Source organism: Mytilus californianus, unplaced genomic scaffold (genome assembly GCF_021869535.1).
Source record: "Mytilus californianus isolate M0D057914Y unplaced genomic scaffold, xbMytCali1.0.p SCAF_9, whole genome shotgun sequence".
NCBI classification, from domain to species: domain Eukaryota; kingdom Metazoa; phylum Mollusca; class Bivalvia; order Mytilida; family Mytilidae; genus Mytilus; species Mytilus californianus.
This window is the reverse complement of record NW_026262745.1, coordinates 19,580,233-19,603,102: the sequence shown is the minus strand read 5'-3', so window position 1 is coordinate 19,603,102 and position 22,870 is coordinate 19,580,233. Positions and strand designations below refer to the sequence as shown.

General features: G+C 29.1%; 1 protein-coding gene across 3 annotated transcripts in view; it reads left to right on the top strand.

Annotated features, from left to right (window-relative positions):
• The window catches only part of LOC127714229 (protocadherin-9-like), a 38,719-nt gene extending 16,804 nt beyond the window's left edge, over positions 1-21,915 (top strand). For 2 of the 3 annotated variants that reach the window (XM_052220266.1, XM_052220267.1), the window contains 6 exons: positions 11,078-11,147; positions 13,878-16,613; positions 17,993-18,055; positions 19,576-19,687; positions 20,438-20,881; positions 21,505-21,915. In XM_052220266.1, the coding sequence (XP_052076226.1) occupies positions 13,935-16,613; positions 17,993-18,055; positions 19,576-19,687; positions 20,438-20,655 (3,072 nt within the window). In that variant the 5' untranslated portion in view covers positions 11,078-11,147; positions 13,878-13,934 and the 3' untranslated portion in view covers positions 20,656-20,881; positions 21,505-21,915. Of the gene's footprint in view, positions 1-8,433; positions 8,514-11,077; positions 11,148-13,877; positions 16,614-17,992; positions 18,056-19,575; positions 19,688-20,437; positions 20,882-21,504 lie in introns of all 3 variants that reach the window. The other variant, XM_052220268.1, reaches the window with a different exon arrangement.
• The last annotated feature ends 955 nt before the right edge of the window (positions 21,916-22,870 follow it).

The window sequence follows — 22,870 nt, the reverse complement described above, 5'->3', positions numbered from 1 at the left end:
TTGGGTTGCTGTTGCATTGATGTATACCCCACATCTCCTTTTGTTATCTTTTTGGTAAATGTCCACTTATATGAATTAATTTCTTTTTTTTTTTAATTTTAAAACAGCTTATTCCTAAAAAGTTTATTACAAAAATTAATACTAAGGAAATAATAACATTAAGGAAAATTTTATAACTAATGCAAAAAACAAATCTTGTGGGAGAAATCTTTATCTGTATGATAGTAATGTGTTTTACTGCATGCAAATGACATAAACTTTTCTTCAAATTCTTCTTTCCTTTCTATGTCTTTTTTTTTTTTTTGCTATAGTGGTCACTAAAAATTTTGAAACTTGCTCATTTGTTTATTTACATTGTCTTTCAACATTTTTAAAGGTCAAACACTATCAAAAGAATAGATTATCAAATTTGTTCAGAGATAATATATTTTTTGCTTTATATACATAAGAGAGTATAAGTTAAGGCAAGAGAGGTACAGCATTACACCAGTTTGTCAATTATTGGTGTGATAAAATTATAGGATGAATTATCTCCCCTTAGTACAAGTTGGAGATAAATATCTGTTATAATAAAAATTATTGGATAGTTCATTGAAAGCATTTAATTTAATGTGAAGAACACAACTACAAAAAAATTGTAAATTAAACTAGCTAATTCAAAAATAAATTACAGTACTTGGTCTGAAAACAAAATATCAAAAATATCTTCTAGTTTTATCTTTGACTGGTTGTCATAAGTTTGAGCATAAACAGATTTATGTTAAACTTTTGTATTTATATTCTTTTGTCTATAAACCAGTAAAACTTTGAATAGAAATGGATTGAAAGCTTCTCTTTGGGAAAATAGATTCTGAACCTTGTCTCCATATTTTCAAATGGATATATTATCAAGTGGCCAATATTACAAAATACTCTAGGAGTATTTTCATTTAACTTAGATAATTGATTTCCCTGTATAGTATTTAATTAACATGTACCCTATTGTTTCCTGTCCTTTAATAAGTTCAAAGTGCAACTGTTACTTTGATTCTATGGGAGATAAAAAAAATAAGAATATATTTTTTTTCAAATTTAAGGACACCAGCTTGTGAGCAAATATTTGATTATATAAAATTGCAGCCTGTCAATAACACATCAATATCACAGGTGTAGGGTGTAAAAAGCATGGTTCTATTAGTAATTCCATTTGAATCCTCATGTTACATACACCCAGCAATATTGTTCCATCAATCATATGGGTGGCCACAAATCTTCATTTTGATTTCAATTTGAGATTTACATCTGATTTATTTTCACAAAGGACTTTAATTTCCAGAACAAATTGGGATCCAGTAAGTGTGACATGAACCTACCTTTTAACAATACTATACAAAATTTTGATCTTCTGAATTGTTGAAATTGAAATGGACTGGGATTTTATAATTAAAATTTTATCTTTTTAATCAATATCTCTTTTTATGGTAAAAAAAAAGAAGAATATATTTCCCAGACTAGTAATTAAAATTATGACCATGATTGGATTGGAAAGCTCTTCATATGTGCTGCCTCTTGTGATGACAATTTACTTTGTATTTTATCAAACAACATTAATTACGGAAGGGTACCATTTGAATAAAGATTTCCATAATTGGAGGTCGCTTGAGGAAAAATATATAGTTCAAACTCCTTCAAAATCGGCTGATTCTTTTCATTAAAATATTGTTGACAACTAAAAGAAAAATTATTTTAATTACTCCTCAATGAAATTGACAGACAAGTGGTTTCCATTGATATCACATATAGGTTAGATCTAACGTTATTGAGTAAAATGAACAAAGTTTATTAAATTAAATCTTTCCTTAAAGTTTTTGCTACACTTGATCAACAGAATGAAAAGTTTAACAAAAATAATCATGGAAGTATAAAGATTTGAATTAAGATGGGACGTCCTTTTCTTTATTGTGATTGATAGGTTGAAAATGACAAATACTTGATAACATCGCTAATTGATGATATCTGAAATTTAAATTATTTGAACCTATACTGTAATATGTCATCGGCCAATGATACATGTAGTACTGTGCCAAATACATGTATTGTTCTGCAATTTTCTGTCATATATTTATATACTTGTTGAAGAGATTTTTTTATCCATTAGTAAAATAGTTGTTAAAAATTGAATTACTACAAGTATAAGTATTTGAACAAAAAGGGAAATGTTTTAAATGTGCATATTTTTTTTTTGGCAGTTGCCTTCTTCTTCAGGAGAGCCTTAAAGCATTACCATAATTTCAATTGCAAAACATGAGAAATTGTAATGTCTATTGAAACATTGAAATTGCTTATATTGTTCACATTGTAATAGTTGAATAGATGAAAAGAAAACAGGAATACATTTTAACAATAAGTGAATTTTTTATGACAATTTGTTTTACAAAATATCTGGTAAGTTTCAGAAACACCTAAATACACTTTCATGGAAAATGTTGTAAGATTTTAAAATCCAAAATGCAAATCTCGAGAGGCAAATATGACACATAGGGTACCATATTGTATTTTATCATAATTTTATATTCTCAAAATGAATGTACAAGTTAATTATGCAAACTTGTGGTAATTACATTATGATATAAAGCTTAGTTTCTATACATTCATCACATTTCAAGTAATAAATCAAAATTGTCACACCACCTTAAGGTAATAATAAAAAAGAAATGTAATTTTGTTGTAAAATTTTATAGGGGGCATCTATTATAATTCATCTACAATGAACTGAAAAGTCACCCATAACAAACTTTTATGGTTGACTAAAAGTTAATATATTGACATAGGTGAAAGAATTATTAGTGATTTTAATATATTTATGAAACCCCAACTTCTTATCTAATCTTTCTATCTTATTTATACAAAGACTATTGCATTTTTAATATTAACAAAAATGATGAACTTGGGTTTTCTGATTGTAAAATTTTGACTTTAAATTTCAAATAAGATATTGAATTTCAGGTGCTTGGCATATTTGACAATAAAAATAAAATACTTATCAAAAGACCCTGCAAAACTCAAAATTTAATGAAAATATAACTTATAAAGTATAAAAACAGTTCAAAATACTTCACTGAATATAGAAAGTCTTAAAATTTATGAACATGGTAAGGATAATTTTATATCTTAGGATGGTATTTTTTAGTGTTCCTGTCAATTGAAATTGTTCAGATTTTTGGAAAATAGTAAAAAAAAAAAACATTTACCCCAGTGCACCTGTACTTTTAATACCTTGTTCATTCTTCTGGAATTAATGTGGTGATATATTTCCAATCTGAATTTCTTTTCCCCCTTGAAAACCTCTTTTCTGAATGCAATTTTGCCATTTCCGCATCAAAAGATATTGGTAATTATAATATCTTGTTAAATACGAAGCTGTTGAAATAATGACCCCTTTATATGGCTATATATCAGTGTACAACATGAATATAGCAATATTGTGTGTATTTTATGGTCATCTCGGACATAAAGTCACACTTCATGTAACTTGGTCAATTGTGGACATTTATCATACAATCATTCTTGTTCAACCTTACCTCACTTTCAAGCAGGTATTGGACCTCCCTTAGAAAGGACAGGATGAAAAATGGATGGATGTGGCAAATTTAACATACATTAGCAATGATATACGAGACAATTTTTTAAAGTTCTCAAGTATAATTTGAGTCCATTCATTTAGTTTCATATAAAATATTTTCACAGATCATTATTACTTTTATGATATTTTTTTTATAATTTTCTATATTTTTTTTCATTTTATTTTTTATTAGAATCAAATGCTTTATTCGTTCCTGTTCAATATTGGAGGTCTATAAAAAATAGACTGAATCATAATTTGTACTTCAAACCCTTAGGCATGTTGTTAAAAAATGTTTGATGACAATATGTTTTTTTACTTTTTCTAAAATATCATAAAATTGTGCATGTAGTTAAAAAAAACTATGTAAAAATGATAAAACTTTGACCTCAGAGTCATGAAAAACTACTTTTCTACTTAGTTTTGTACCAGTAATACAACTTCTTTATATTATGTTTAAATTTCAAAAGGGCAGTGTTAATAATTTGAAGAAAAAAATGAAATAGGTCCATATTACTCTGTTTATCAGATGTGACAGTATCAGTTTAAAATGTGGTATCCTTTTGCCTATAATATATTTATCTGGCAAAATATAGTATTATTACTAGTAATCATGAAATCTGCCTCTTTAAGTTAAACATTTGATATTATGTAGTACATAAGCAGTATAATATTTCATTCTTTTTAATGATGAAAGTAAATACATTTTTTGAAATTTAAGCAATGATACATCATTTTTAAATATTTTAAGTACTTAATTTTTTACTTGCTTGCATTTTTCTTTATAGATCACTTTTAAAGGAGTAGGTCCGGTAAGGGCCGATTTTGGCCTCAAATTTCAGGTTCATCTGATGAAATATTTTGGACACTTTTTAAGGAAGTTCGCTACTCAGTTTCAAAATAACAAGCTTTTCATAACACTAGTATATATTGATAGGGAATTAATAAAGGAACCAAAAGAGCAAAATAAAATATAGGTCCTTGTGCTTGTTTTCGAGATATTAGCCATTGAAATTTTTGCGGGAAAATGTTCTCTCTTGATTTATCATAGCTTTATCATTGACAAGATAAAGCTCTCAAAAACTATCAAAAAATAACAACGATTTTATAAGATTTTTACAAATGGCTTATAATTATACATGTAAAAGATTTATAAAAAGAAAAATGGGGGTGAGTGGGCAAAATTTTTTAAGGCATTCAAATGGATGAAACCAGAGGATTCCGAAAATCTGACAAAAAATCCTAAACATGACAAGCGAACATCCTTAAACACTCAAGTGTCTACTTTAGTAGATTCAATTAGTTTATCTGAAAGATTTGGGCCGATTTAGTCACCAAAGACGCTCAAATGAAGACTTTAATATTAAAAATCTCTCAATTATGCCATAATATGTCACTTTTCAGATAGTTTTTGTCACAAATGAAAGTGGCCGCATTCGTGTTCATCCTCGACCTTTATATATGATATGTATTATCATCAAATACAACTTACATTTAAATATTAAGAATGAACACGAATGCGGCCACTTCCATTTAAGACGAAAACCGTCTAAAAATTAACTCAAACAAAAATTGTGAAGATTTCAGTAATTTAGCATGACTTAATGATGTTAGTACCCGATACATGTGCATTGTATTGTCAAAAACAGCCCATATTTATGTAACAGAAGTATTCTTCTTTCCAATAAATAGCTAAAAGTTTACATTTTAACAACTTTGTAAAACTGCTATATTTTGGGGCCAAAAAGGGGTCTTACTGGACCTACTCCTTTGCTGGTTGTTAGAAAATAATGATATATTTTTATTTAAATCAGTTCCAATTTCACAAAAATAGGAAAAATTCTCATTTTTAGTTACTGAACAGTAAGTCGATGAAATAAAGGAATATAATTGGGAAAATGACAAAATAATACATTTATTCATGAGGATCTTTATTTTGATAAATAGACTGATTAATCATATAAAGAGGGCCTTTGAAAGTGCCAAAATGTGGATGTTTGTACAGACATTGTCTACATTTCACTTTGTATAATGTAAGACCTCTCATGTTTGATGGATTAAGGAAAAAAGTTTTTAAATTACGGCAAAAATCTTAACATTCAAATTGCTATTATGTGAAGTGACAAAATGTTTCAGGGGGTGGGGGGACTTTTTATTTGCATCTACTGTGACTTTAAGTTCAATTCATGGCTTGTACAACTTGAAAAATAATCTCGTTTTTTTCAATTTTATGAAAAATGTCATTTTGATCTTATAATTTGGCATCAGTGGCTTAAATCATTCACAAATAATAAAAGTCAGAGTTTTTTAACATTTGAGCCAAAGCTAAGAACTGATAAGTCTGTGAGTAATAATACTTGATTTTAAAAAAAAATCTAAGACTGTTTTATGGGCCTCAGACATGTATGTTGAAATAAAATATTGTCTTCAGCAATTAAAATTTTTATTATCACAACCTAAATTTCAAACTTGAATTAAATCTTGTACATAAATTTTACATTTACAATAACTTAATCGTTTCATAGCCATTAGAACATTTTCTGGGCATGAAAACATGTTAATTTGATTTTACACAGATGTTTGGGCCTCAAGTTATAAAAGAGTTTTTACTTACTAATTTGTCATGTTTTATTAAATTGTATATAATGTTACAACAAATATCTTGTGACATTCTTCATAAATTTGTCAATAAAGACAAATAGGAAATAAGTATGTCCAGTTAGTAATAAAAACATATTTTTATCACCTATTAAAGCCAAAAAATTATTTAACATGTTGATATATTGGTATTTTCCTTGTCCAATGTCATGTTTGGCTGCTGGGTGTATCTGGTCCAAGTTCCAATATTTTAAATTTTTCAAACATAATTGAAATTTACAGCTTTTCATTCAATACAGCTTGAAATTAACTCTTGTCATAACTGCATGAGGAATACCTCTTTTCCATGTAAGTAAGGATGTCTTGATATTTTGCAAATATTACCGGTAAGCAATATCAAATTTACCTATTATGGTACTGTTTTGTACCAGCTGAGATTACTCTAACACCATGTTATAGTAGTCTCAGGTACCTGAACAAGAACTCTTCTATCACAAATATTTAGCTAAATTAACGCAAAATCCTTGATAGGGCAATTATGTTGATTTTTTAAAAAGTTCAGTTTTAACTTTTATGAATTGAAAATTGAATGAAGGAAAAAAAATTGTAGTACATTCTTAAACAATTTGTTTTAATCCCATTTAATGAAAATGTTATAAGAATATTTTATAATGGGACACCTTTATCTTTGAAAATTATTTCTAAAATATAATAAAAAGATTAATTTCTGAAATTGTTATTCAAATTATCAAGTTTCTTTTCAGATAGTGCTACTGATATTATCACAAAGAGATTTGATACCTGATCATAAAAACATTAACATTGTTGATTGTTTTGTTTACACAGACCACAGGGGACTAACACACCCAGACATGTTAATCCAATTAACATGGGGGGATCACTACTCCCAGCAAATTACCTATAGAATGACCAGGTATTGACCAATGCATCTTTCAATTGATCTTTGCCACCTTTTAATTGTCCACCTATTTGTCTGTAATTAAATCCTGCCTTCATTTCATGTTCAGGTGTAAATTAAGTCTGGTTAATATTATGTCTGGATTCTGATATAAAGTGGACATAGAAATTAATTTAAATATCAGTCCAGTTTACGATATTGATGAGTGTGCACAGATAATTGTTATTATTATAATAAGAGACTTTAATGTGAAAACCGTGTCGAAAAATTGCTACTTTGTCTGGGATAAATTATAGGATAAGGACGCTTTGAAGATCTCAATATTTGGAATTTATTGACAGTTTTATAACCGATTAGCAATAGTCATTATTGTGATTTGTAACCTTAAAAGGGTAGGTTCATTACATTCCAAATATTATACCAGCCTTTACTTAATTTTCATTTTTGTAAGTTTAGATGGCTTTTATTTTGCAAAGATTTTCAAAGGTTGGACACTATTCATTTTTTTTAATAATTTTTATGATTATCAAAAATTTCTGAATATTTTGTGCTAGAAATAATACTACCATGAAGTAAGAATGAACCTGAATAACTACTTGAACTAAATTATTATTAACGAAAATTGCACTTATGAACCTACATTAGTCTGTCATATCATAGAATTGTACAGAACTCCATGGATCAAATTTTTGGAGTTTATTGATTGTGAACTGAATTTTTGATACTTGATACATTAAATCTGAAATATTTTTTCATGAAAATGCAACATATGGCCGACTGTCTTTAATATGTGTTGATCAGACAAATCCTCAGTTATCATTAGGGAAAATCTGATTAACTTTCTTCTCACTCCAAGACCAGTGGTCAGTAGAATACCTGTACAGGTAGCGTCCTATTATATGACAAGATATTGAGCCATCAAAATTGGTCATTGATCAACAGGGGATGGTGATTGGTTTTGTCATAAATGGCCATTAAAGTCATGTATGATTTATTTTATACAAAACCATTGCAATTGAGACAATTGATGACCACTGGTCAAATTTGGTCAAAATTCACATTACCAAACATTAACAGAATTGTAGATTCACCTCTGCAATTATATTACACAAAGAACCGCTAGGTTTACAAGACATTAGAAGGAACTAATTACAAAAGATCTAAAGTGGACCGTTTTACCGACAGTGATAATAATTTGAAATGCATTTGTGCAGATAATAATTAGGAGACGCATTTTGTGCAATTATCATAATTGGAAGTTAATGTGGAAAACATTTAAGTGAATTTCTTATGGACTACTTTATTGGTTTTGTAGGTCTTGCAGTAAGGTCTGCACGAAGCTCGTCTTAGTTGTTATCGTGCTTTAAAAATGGAACATTAAATCTAAACTGCAAGGTAAAGAAGTTATTTTAGATTAAGAGATATAGAAATTCTTCATATTTTATATTTTTTTCAACAAAAAAAATACCAAAACTAATATAAATGTCAATTTACATTAAAGTTTTTTTCTTTTTTCACCATCAGTTAAAAATATATTCAAACAAGGATTTATATAGTAATATTTTTTCCATGTTGTCTTACTAGATAAATCCCAATGGTTCCTTCATTAAAAAAAATATGATAAGATTGTCTGACCGAGTTGTTCATTAACTTTCAGATGAACTCATAATACCCCAATATAAAATAGGCCTAAAATTTCATTATTATTTGAGTATTCATTATATTGACATTTTTTATTGATCTTAATAGTTCTTTTCTGAAAAATTATAATAAATATATAAATCAGTTTAAGGTATTCATAGTTCAACACACACACAAAAAACAGCAATGTCTTATTGGAGTCATGTTAGGTGAGAAATTGATTTGTTTTTGTTTCCTAAATAATACAAAGACATTATATCAAATATAGATGATTATTTGTATCCTGTGAAATTAACAGCTTTGTGTCAGTTAAGGTCAGTTCTGACCAAATCATTTCATTCTGTGGTCACCATCCAGGTAAAGTACTGGTCAGTGTAGATTTGGGATAGATATTACTGTGCTAGATTTTTTATAGAAATTGGGATACATGGTTGTTCCTGAATGTAATGTTTGTATTTTTTGCATATTTTGTTTTAATTTTGTTTGACGAAAATATAAGATTGTTCAGAGATAGTCTATGGTTATTCCATTTATATGTAGTGAAAAAGAATTCCTAGGAATTAATGGTATTTCTGATGTTTTTCAACATAAGTATACATTACACAGGGAGGTCCAAATTTCTGGACGGCCATGAACAAAGGTTTAAGAAAATGATTATTTTAAGCATTAAATGTCAAGTAGACAAATCTATACAGAATAAAGACAGGTATTTTTACAAAATATTAGATGGCAACCCACAATATGTACAATAAATCCTTCGCTTGACTCTATAAGAAGTAGGGTCGATCTACTTTTCAAATATTTAAACAAGTAGCTAGAATAAATATCTTTTGAGATTTCTCATAACGATACTTTTGAAAATGTATTTGAATTTTTAATTGAATTAACTACATATCGATGGTGAGTACATGGTCTTTGATAAATAGAGTAAAAAGAACAATATATTTACTTTCACACCTAAAGTAGGTTGTAAAATATGTTTTAATTGAAATTTGTAAATAATCCATAATATTAAAACAAGGACATGGCCACTTCTTTTTCAACATGAAATGCGTACTATATTTGATGTTCTGGTACAAAAAGGCTACAAATGCTGTATTCATATTTATATAATATAGGTATAAACCAGCTTTACTTTCTTTAGAGAAGTTGATGACCTACACATCTTAGATAGGAATGAAAAGAATATGTTAGATGAAAATTTGTAATCTTCATTGACCAAAGTCATGTCCAATTTTATATTTGCTTAAATTTTATTTGACAGTAATTGATACAGCAGTCTAAAAAGTATTACTTTTAAAAGAACTACACAAATTCGTGTATATACAGATATCAAATTTTGAAAATATATCTTACAATCAGTATGATTAGTAATAATCATGAATAAATGGAGATAAGTCTGTTACAAGAAGTATAAAGTTTTTAGTAAACTGGACCCCTGTTGTCTTCACTTATTGCTACACTAAGGGCGAAGCTTTAGATGGAATGGCAAACCAGTTCATGCAAGCTTTAAGATTCATTTAGTCTTAGACTTGTATATTTGTATTCAGAATATTTATAACTGTAAAAAATTGAAAACTTAAATGCCTATTACTCCATTTGGTAACGTCTTATTATTTAAATTAATTTAGAAAATTTGAAAATATTATATATAAGGTCTCTGGTAGGTTGAATAAAACTGAGTTACGTAAAGCAAAATTCAGCATATATTGTTATGTATAATGTGTGTGTCTATGTTAATTACATAAGAAGATCTGCGTTCAAACTGGAATGTTCGTGGTATTGACTTTTAATGTAGAGAATCATTTGATATATTGACTGTTGTTATAAAAGAATCATTTGAATTTGAAGAAATTTGCAACAGATGATATTATTCTAATATATGCAAACATTTTCTATAAAAACAAGAACAGTAGCTTGTGTTTGCCTTTCTAAATGGTTCATAATCCTATTTACTCTGACTGGTAACCAAAATTAATTTACATTGTAGCTTTTCTCACCTTTACATAATAGAAGTTACTAGTATATCTATATTTGAGAACAAACATTACCAGTAGAATGAAAGGGACATTGTATGACAACATGTCACCTTTTTTGGTTTCAGTTTGAGCTCAATCTGTGAAGGTACTATCATATTATCAAAATGTTTACTCGACTAATGTGTGGAAGTTGATTTAAATGGACAGATCGTTTCTCATTGGGCATTTAAAGTGTGTCTTTTCAAGTGGCAAGATAGTGTCGGGATGAAACTGTATCGATATCCAGATAATTTACACTAAATAGACTTCTGAATTTTTTATCACTTTTTATTTTTGCAGTGATTAAGAGGAGACATTGATGCCTGATGATGATATATCTATAGTTTGGATTGTAAAGGTACAAGTACTGGTAAGTAAAAAAATATATATATAAGTTTGAATTAAAGTAGTTGTTGAATTAATAAAAAAAAATTATTGAAAAAAAAATGCTGCTATTTACAGAAGTTACTCAAAGTATTTCAGTACTGACATGATTTATAACAAACCTAAAATTGTACATTTATAAATTTATAAATTATTACAGTAAGAAATTAAGGATGCAACTTCCTCAGGCAAAGTTGACCTTGCATGGATTTGGCTATTATTAATAGGTCCTTTTTATTCATAATTATGACGTAGCTCTTCAACTGTTTCCATTCTTATACATTCTTAGCTTTCAAATATTCAAATGTGAGCATTCCTGATGAAGGTAAATACAGATAAGCGCTTTGGATGCATGAAATTTATAACAAGTTGTTTTCATTTTTTAATTTGTACTAGAATATGGTTTTGATTTCAAGTTGAAAGTTTCTAAGAACTTCAAAGTTGTTACAACTAAGAAATAGGCAAATCACAAAGGAATTCTGCTTTTTTTTATGCTCCTTTTTTTGACAGTTGCTTGAATATATTTTGCAATAAGCCAGGATCAGCACATAACTTAATTAGTACTAGGGAAAGATCTAGACAACCCAGAATGGATACTTAATTAGTACATATGTTGCAGTTTTTAATGATGGATTATTGACAATTGTAATTATTATATCACCTGCAACTAAACAAGCAGCATACATGTATATTCACATAAACTGCAGCAACAACAAAAAATAATAATTTAGAAAAAAGAGAAATGATATAAATGGTAAAATTAATAAACCCTACAAAGTTTTACATTTGCACAACTGTTTTCATGATTTAAAAATAGATCAAATATTTCTGAAGTTGTCAATTTATAGATTTTTTTTTAAATAATTCAGAAATAGTGTATTTACATATTTCATATTTCCTGTATAGTACAAGATAAATGACCCCATAAATGTTCTAATATCAGATCAATTTGATTTGATTAAAAACTGAATTTTCAAAGTTATGATAAACATGTTTGTTTTAGACGACTTGCTACAATAACATATTTGTGTAGAATTATCTCCCCTAGATAAAGTGAATACTTAGATAATTTAAGGATTAAATTAATGATTAAATTAAATAAAAGATGTAATGAATGACAGTATCTGTTTGATTAATCGATAGTGAGGGATCAAAGAGACAAGATATCCATTTATTTAATATAAATTTAGTATGAAGAGAAATTTTCCCTGAAAATACAAAATTTAGAAAACAGATTTTCCCCTGTTTATAAAATTACAATTTTCTATCTGCAGTTATGAATTTAAACTTTATTTTTCTTTTTCTCCCTTTTTAGTACTTTTTATAAATTTTGATCCACAGTAAAATGCTATGGTATAAGAGAACTATACTCCCCCTAGAAGGTTTAATTTCTTCCTTGTTCATTTTCTATGTTTCACAATAAAATATGAAAATTCTTTTTTCTTTATTTATTTTTGAAATCAACACCACACTATATCAATATCTGCTAAATGTCTTGATGAAAAAAATGCAATATATATATCAGATTTAAAATTTTTAAAAAATATTTGCATTTTATCCAAAAAAGTCTTATTTATTGGTCATAAAATTAATTTATAATTATAACTTTAGCAGAAATAATAGTGGTAAAAGATGAATTGCAAAAACTTTGCATATGCCTTTTTTAGTGCATTGAAAGAAAAATTAAATGCTGTTGTTGTATATATGTGATGGCAGTATTTGATGTTTACATGTAAAGGATTTCACTTTAAAAAACAAATCCCCAAATTTTAATTAAACTTTCTAAATTTGACTTGTCTATTCTTGAAACAATAGTTAATTGAAACTCAACTTAAATCTCCAGATCAGATTTTACAGATGGGGGCCAAACGTTAAGCTGTATGAAACACTTCACACAATTTCTCATGCTTATATTATTTTCCTTGTCAATCCAGAGATAAACTTGTGTACTTAGGAATCATCTTTATTAGAGTCATAGATCTATTTAATTCCATGGTATAGAGTAACAATCCCGTTGTACTAAGTCCTTTCGATATCCTGATGTCATTCTTAAGACAAGAGAAAATGAAATAATACCGTTGTTGTGACCATAGATAGTGACTTTACACATAGATTGGTATCCCTACTGTGTCATATCTCTAAACCGACTGGTGTAAGAAATAATATAACATGGTAAACAGGCATATCAGTACACCATCACTCGTAGTGATAGCTTTTGTTAACAAATATGAAATAGACAACATTTTTGTTAGATGACAGGAATATTGTGATAAATATTGACATGTCCTACGGAAATCCTATGGACACCCTGTCAGAAGAGATAGTGTGGGAGCCCAAATCACTGCTGTTATCTCCGAGGAGGAAAGTTAACTTGACTCATGGCTGATAACACCTTCATCAAAAACATAGAAATCACCTGTTTTGGAGAATAATATTGATAAAGGTGTAAATAAAAGGGAAAGAGATTGGGTTTTACTTATTAAAAAGAATTTGACACATCCTCACAAATACCTGTAATTTACTATTGAATATACCGGTAGATATACTCGGCTGTTTAACGTATAATTTATTTTAATACCAGTCTTTCAAAAGAATTAATGCTGCCTATCAAAGAAGAAGGTTAAAATTCCATAATATTCAAAAGTAGAATAATGAAAAACAGTACTGTGGTATATCTTTATTTTTAAATCTTAAAACATATTTTTTTTCTTTTCAGGTTTGCCATTGGCACTAGGATTCATTGATACGTGTATTCAAAAATAACTTCATCACAATGGTGCTACACATATTCATTGGACTATTTTACATAGTAACAGTTTGCTATGGTGAGAACATCATCAATTTTCAACTTATGGAAGAAATGCCATTAAATACACCAGTTGGCAGTTTAGCAACAAATAGTGGACTTCAAGTAAATATGACATCCCAAGAGTTTAATAATCTTAGGTATAGTTTCTTAGATCAAACAGACATGCAGAATTTGTTTAACATCAACGATAAAACTGGTGACCTGCAAACCAAAATTCAAATCGACAGGGAACATGTCTGTGATTTTGTAGATTCCTGTGTTCTAAAATTTGATATTGCAATCCATTCCTCTGTTCCTGCTATGTTTAAAATCTACTCTGTTCAGATCACACTGCTTGACAAAAATGACCATTCACCAAAATTTCCGTCAGATATTGTTAATCTACAAGTACTGGAATCATCACCCATTGGTACATCTGTTACCATTGACGATGCAACAGATTTAGATTCTAGCCCAAAGTATTCAGTTCAGAGCTATGAAATAGTTCCATCCAATAGTATTTTTCGTCTGGATTCAACACCTAAAGTAGATGGTGGATTTTGGTTGAACCTAGTTTTACTTCAGAAGTTAGACAGAGAAAAACTAGATCATTATCAACTTCAAATTGTTGCAAAAGATGGAGGCTTTCCTCCAAACGTAGGAACAGCAACTGTTAATGTGGAAGTTACAGATGACAATGATAATTCTCCAGTTTTTGTACAAGATGTTTACAATATCAGTATCGCAGAAGGTACAGAGTCAAACACAGCAATATTGGCAATCTCTGCTACTGACAAAGACATTGGTGATAATGGAAAGGTCACTTATAGCTTCAGTTCTAGACAAAATGGATTGGACTCGATTACAAGTCTGTTTTCAATAAATGAAACCACTGGATTTTTATCTGTGATTGGGAATATTATCTATGAAGCCGGCAAGGTATTTAAGATTTATGTGGATGCAAGTGATCACGGAACATCTCCAAAAAGTTCACAAGCCACTGTTCATATTAATATCATGGATACGGGGAATAACCAACCTATCATTCGAATTAACTTTATCAGTTTGGGAAGTAATGATGTCGTGAATATTTCCGAGTCTTCCAACATTGCAACACTTGTAGCGTCTCTAAACATAGAAGATCCAGACACTGGAGCCAATGGTAATGTTTCTTGTAGTTTGTCCGGAGAATTTCTATCTCTTCAACCTATTTCCAATAAGAAAGGATATCTTATAATGATAAAAAAGAAATTTGACAGAGAAAAGCAAGATTATCATAATATTCTAGTGACATGCCAAGATCAGGGATCACCTGTTAAAAGCACCACAAAAGTTTTCCACGTTCGAGTGTTAGATGACAATGATTGTACTCCAGAATTCTTACTGGCAAACTATTTTGCTTCCATGGACGAAAATAACTTAAAAGGGACCCCTATCACAAAAGTATCGGCCAAAGATGATGATTTAAGTCCAAATAATGATGTTCAATATTTCTTGGACTCTGATTCAGAGGGAAGGTTTGCAATAAATTCTGTATCTGGAGTGATCACAGCTAATACAGTTTTTGATCGTGAACAGGCTCTGAACTATAAATTTACAGTATTAGCAGTAGACAGTGGTAATCCTCCTTTAACTGGTACGGCCTCAGTGATATTGACAATCAAAGATGTCAATGATAATGCACCATACTTTGATGATGTTCCATTTTTCCAATTTTTTGTTAAAGAAAATGCTGATACAAAAAATCCTATTGACAAACTAACCGCTCATGACAAAGATGAAGATGGAACAAGAAATTCTGATATAACATTTTCGCTTGACCCCCAATTCTCAGATGCAAATTTGCCTTTCATTGTGTATCCACAGGGGAATATTTATACTAACATGAAACTTGACCGTGAAAAGCATAGTAGTTACCAGTTTACAGTTATTGCTAAAGATCAAGGAACACCACAGATGTCTGCTTCCATGGATGTGAAAGTTTATGTATCTGATGATAATGACAATAGGCCAAATATTACTTTCCCAACAAAACAAAACAACACTGTCAAAATCCCATATTCTGTTGAAGTTGGGACTATGATCACACAAGTTAAGGCAGTTGATTTGGATGAAACTGGACCGAATAGTCAATTAGATTACAGGATAAAATCAGGGAATGATCAGGATGTTTTTATGATTGGGTCTACCACAGGGAAAGTGTATCTGAAGAGGACCTACGAAATTACTTCCGATAAAATGTTTCCTCTAAAAATTGAAGTAAACGATAATGGCAAAACAAAACTGAACAGTAGTGAAACTTTAAGAATTGTTCTTCTGTTTGCTAACATGACAACAGCGGCACAAGAATCTGGCTCTGGTAACAGGAATATAATCATTTCTATTGTTGTGATAGCGTTGACAGTCGTCATATCGGCAGCCATGATTGCCATCATTCTGATTTTACGGTACAAGGACAAACAAGATAAAGAACAAGGCCAGAAGCCATTAACATACCCACAAATAACACCACAGGAGAAAACAATGGCAAATGGTTTATCTAAAGATATGGACATGCAAATAAAAAAGAAAAAAGAAGTCAGCTTCTCTATTGATGAGGATTTAGACAACATGGAGTTGTATAACACAAATTCAACAACTACATCAGTATTTAATGATTTTGAGGTAAATATTTATTTTGGATTCTTGCAGTTTGGTTATTTTCATTTTATTCCAAAAAAAATTACATTATGATATTTTATGAATTAGTTGGGGTCCTCGAAACCCATTGGCCCTGCAATGAAGTGAATACCTGTTACAAGAAGTATAGTTGAATCGAAGCTGGATAAAACTTTTTTATCCACTCTGTCTGTAAGAGAAATAACTTTTTTTTTATGACACACACTAAATAGCTGAATTCAGGCTCTTTTTGGAAATCACACAATGTCAAAAGTTATCCCATCAAACATTTATATATTTGACTGTGTTCTAGGGTTATTTCCCCAAATTTATTAATGCATTCATTACTATAAAATGTCTGATAAGATAACATGATGGCATCAAATGAATAATTTATGGAAAACAGGGAAAAAATCATTGATATCTTTATAAAAATAGTAAAATTTTGATGTTATCAATCACTGAAGCACATCTTTATTTTTATCAGAAATTTACAGAAATAATATGGAGCTAGACCATATTTTCTAAGTAGTAGGAATATATTGTATTATTTAAAAAAAATAATGATTTCTATATATATAGATAACTTTTTAGTGCTTTTGGTCTTTTACAGTTTTAAAACTGAACTACCTCGAACCCCATAAATATACCATTAAATTATTCCAAGGTAGTTTACATGTAAAAAAAAGTTTTTATATTTATATGAATTAAGGTATTAAATATTTGATAATACCAATGTTTACAAAACCTTGTCAAAATGAATGTCTTTAAAAGTGACACCCACTAAGTAGTCATATTGTTTGTATATAAATTTTAAATGTTTTGATTTAAAATTTTGACACCAAATTGACCATGAGCTGATGATTTGTAAATAATAACAAGACTGTGTTGTAATAATCTAAACAAAATAAGTTTATTGTTAAATTTTATTCACTTTTGTGGTAAATTATTTTTCAAGATACTAAAAGAGTTTATTTCTTGTTTTAAAAATAGAATAGAACAGATTTGTTCAGTTCTTTCTTTGTAGTATTTTAAAATTTTTATATTGTTGTCTTTTATTGCCATAGTTTAATAATCAATATCAATTTTTAATACAAGTCTGAAAGCAAATGTGTGATATTTTTGAAACATAATTTCAGAAATTTTATTGTGGTATAGACATATTGTTAATAGACTGGTGTTTTTTTTCTAATTTTATTGACACCAAATTAAAACTCCATTAAATTGTAATTATTTGATTTCAGATATTTCACTCGATTATTCACCGGAAACTGGCTATTTGTTAACCTTTAAATAGTATAGAATTTTATATTGTAATGAAGAAATGCCCCTGTAAAGGAAAATACAATGTACACAGTTCAGATGTATTGGCCTTTATTTTTCAGAAGCAACATGAAAAGTACAAAGTTAACAAGAAAGGTCTACACGTAGAATTTCCTGAACAAAAGGTATGTTATATTGAAGTCTGAATATGGAGGTAGGCAGCTATTGTATAAGTTGATGAACATTTGTCTACATAACATGACGATTGTCAGTTTTCCTGGGTTTCCGAAGGTTAATGGTTCCTCTGAGCACACCAGCTTCCTCCACTAATACAAACTGTCCGACATGATATAGCCAAGCATTTAAAACACCAACAGTCAATTTATATTACAAGTATCAAACCAATTTTTATTCACATACATGGAATCAACATTTTGAATTTATCTACTATTTTATGAACACTTATAATTAAATCTGCTTGCTGAACTCATTTTTGTAAAGTATGATAGATGTGGGAAACAGATGAGGCAGCAACCCAACAGATAAATGGCAACCATAAAAGACTTTAACACATATGATATTCTGTACCGTAATTGATTATTTCAATGTCTTTTGGATAGTTGTCTCATGGAAATCATACCAGATCTCCTTATTTTAACATAAGTAAGCTCTTAAATATTATATCAATGTATTTTATTAAGACTGCAAGATCTCTAAATATTATTCATAAAAAAATAATAATTCAATCTTTAAAAGAGATCTAGTATCATAATGTGATGAGTTTGAAGAATTGGATTAATTTTAAGATACTTTTAGATTTGTTTTGGTTAAACATAAAGACAGAAGATTATACTTTTGAGAAAAATATAAACAAATCTTGTACGAGGGCAGGTGCTAAATCTCGTTCAAAGATTGAAAATTCAAGTGAATTTAAATCTGAATATTACAGTAGAGTCGTAGTAGAAAACCCTTGTTATTGTTATTTATGACCTGTTCTAGCTACGGAATGAATTGTGACCTCATTTACATAAATGTTGTAAAAATGTTAGTTGGGAGTGAGAAATATAATCACATGGTCATTCATCTTGTAAATGAAATGATTGCATTTTAAATTGAATTTCTTTTATTTGTCCAACGGCACTTTATCACTTTCTGATAGCATCTTTTCATTGTAATTATAGTTTGTCAGTGTTATGTATAAGTTTACACCTATTGTGGAGGCTATAATGATGGGTTAGGGTATAACATGGTTTAGAGGGACATTACACCTTTGTAGAAAAATCTGAAATCCAAAAAATATTTTGACAGTCTTAATGGTATGTTACACCTTTTTCAGTATAAAGTTGATAGGAACTTTTGATTCGTGCTTAAAGTCCTCTATTTCAGTTCTATTTTTGTTTTGGTAAAGTGTTCTTATATACTAAGACAAAGTACAATTTTATTGTTGCACAAATATTACAACTGCACCTTTATAATAGAAAACAGATTAAGTAGAGGTAATCACTATCATAGACCAGGTACTGTACATTGTATAGAGTTAGTGTTTTGTCTTTATTATAAAAAATAGAACCTAAATACAATCATACAAAAATGTACTACAAATAAAAATCAAGAATGGTATACTAAAACATACAAAATATAACCTGAAATTAAGGCAAAGAGTAGAAAATTATACCATTATCTTTAAACCTGATTTATTTTCCAGGGACATCATAGTTTCGACAATATAAGTGAGTTATCAGATGAAGCAACAAACTCAGACAGTGGTCATGGCAGCAGTGATGTGGATATAACTAACCAATCAAATGGAGCACAGAGTAAGTTTGTTTTTATAAATGGAACCACTTGTTCATATTTGAAAATATAATATTTGTGCTTAATAATAGAATATAGAAATTTTGCTAACAGTACCAATGGGTTTATGTTAAAATTTAATATAAACCCATCTGTATTAATAAATGGTGATTTGCAGATGGAATCATCCTAATAAAGTGATTAAAAATCAAACTTAACATTTCTGCTTTAAAAAACAACAACAAAAAACAAAAGTAACCCAGATATACTGCTTTGAGCAAGGAGAAAAAATTTATAGCTCACTCCATTCTGATCAAAATTTCTAGAGTTTTATATAATGATAAACAAAAAGTTGCTTTAATCTTGAAATATAAAGAATTTATGGGTATTTCTGATTATTGAAAACCAAAGAGCAGACACAAACCAACCAAGCAACAGCAGAAATTATGGTTAAACTTATGAGTTTATTTTTCTGACAAAAGGTTCAAAAGTGAAAAAAAATGAAATTCCTGTTTCAATCTTTAACATAACAATATAGTATAGATATTGATGCTCATGTACATATGACTTGAACCAATTTTGAATGTAAAAAAAAAAATATGATAATATCAATATACCCGGGTATTCAGATTTATAAAGCTGATAAAAAATTGTACAAGCCAGAACAAACTTGTAAGGAAAAAAAACCTATTAAAGTTTCAAGTATATATGGTCTATTATTTTTTAATAATGCTTAAAGCACATAGTTTAATATATATTTTTATTCCTTATAGGTGATGTAAAGTTTGCACCTAAATCTGTGAGACTGCAGCCAGTATTATCAGCAAAGTGTCAGTCACCCATTAGGGCCGATGATGTATTGACCATAGTGACAAATAATGGCCACAGAAACTCATTTGACAATTCACATCGTAGCTTAATACTAGACGGTCGAAAAAAATCTGGTAACAGTGCCAAATCAAAGGACAACTGGGTACCATCGTATGTGTAATATATGTATAAAAGTTTCCACAGTATAGTGCAATATATCAGAGAAATGGACAACTTAATACTCAGATGAAATATATGGATATTTCTTGATTGTCATGTGAAATACTGGAATTATATATGAAGACCATATGATAGTCACCTTACTAAATATTCAGTGATACCCTGATGAACGAAACAAGGCTCTACCTAGAAAACTTGTATTGACAAATGGATTCAACTGAATCAAGGTACGCAGTGTTTGTTTATCTGAGAAGTCTTTTACCTTAAAGATACTATTTTCCTCTTGTATTTTGTCCTATTTCTTCCAGCTGATTTTTTATATCATATTAAATATCTCCTATTTTCATTTAGACTTTAAACATGAATAATTTCAGAGGTCAGATAAAATTTAAAACATTTTTTCAAAATACTGGCCTTTTGTGTAAAAAAAATATCTGAAAAAAATATTATACAATGTATATCATAATTGTCATGCTCTTTGTTTTCTAAACATCATTGAGATGAATTTGTGTAAATACAGACATAATGATGCATGATAAACACAACAGATTTTTACTACCTTGTGGAATTAGTTACAAGGCTGTGGAATTGGTTACAAGGCTGTGGAATTAGTTACAAGGCTGTGGAATTTGTTACAAGGCTGTGGAATTGGTTACAAGGCACGATGTTTTCCATGTGAAAACTTATCAAATCAATTTCTAACACATTTTTATTACTTTAATAGGTTTTTTTATAGGTACCAGTTAGATCATTTTATTGAGATGTATAATAAAAAGTAAGAAATTGTATGATAGTTCCATGCAAGCTGTCATTATTCCTAATTTTATTGCATTTCTTCTTTATTTTGTAGGACCATATGTTCAGTTGGAGGAATTTGAATCCAGAATCAAAGAGAGGCTGTAAAGGGAGACTATTGAAAAGGAAATCAGTTGATTATTCAGACAGAGGAGATGATTTTGATTTTGATGTGGATGTGGAATTTTCAATTTAAACATGTGTAGAGTGTAGACTGTTTTAACAATGTTTCCCACATTGTATTTATATAATGCACTATCAAGAAACCAAGACCAATTTGAAATGAATTTTTCAATATCTCAATTTGATCATACAGTTGTTTTACATTACTGTTTGCATTCATCACCACTTCATTCATATATAAACAGCATTAATTTGTGATATTCAATGTACAGGGTATATATTTTGTTATGTATTTATACAATTGTTAAAATTTATACATAAAATAAAATTATGAAACACTAAATTACTTTGTCATTGACTGCATTTCTGTTGTGAGTTGCAACTTTACAGTATTAACAGTAAGAATTTGGTGTAAATCTGTTATTGTTTTATATTCCCTTGCCACTCAGTGACCAAGGCATATAGTTTTACCTTTATAGAAATAAGGAGATGAGGTATGATTGTTTGTCGGTCATTCCAAAATCAAACTATTGTCTGGACTTTTATTGTTTTGTTATGGCTGTAAGTGTTGAGCTGATTTTTGCGTTAAAAATGTACACATATAATGTGTGTTACAGATTGAGTTGGCATTTTGTTTTTGGATTTGAAAAATGAGGCTTGTACAATTTGGTACAGACAGTAGCATTTGTGTCATCCCAACATATTTAGTTCATGGATAAATTTCAGTTCAAATCATATTTTGAAGCAATGTTATTGTTGATAAATTGAATGGTATATCTGTGAATTTGGACATCATGTAAAAATAAGTAGATGTGGAAAGATTGCCAACGAGACAACTATCAACCTGAGAACAAATGTTAGCAACTTTTTTGCTCATTGCAAGTTTGGGAAATAACATCATCAGATGACGATATTGTTTGTATTTACTAATTTATCTGCAGAGCATCACCATACATTTAGGAAATAAGGTCAAAGACTTATAGAGTGTACTGACTGTTACTGTGTTTGCAAACATTTTAAAGTCTTCACACGGCATGTTGTTCTGGTTCAAAGTAGGCTGTATTTTCTCATCTTGCATATGCATGTCATTCTTGCCATTAGACTTTTACCAGCAAACAATCATAAATAAAGTAAAATTTAGAGCAGAAAAATAAGAAATAGTACTTTAGATAAATGTTTGTATTCCCTTTCTCTGTGGTTCTAGACATCATAATGGCTTCAAGGGTCCAAAAAAAAACATATATTTTATCATCTTCTTTGTATTGTTTTCAAAAACGTTCATATCATTAAAACCACTT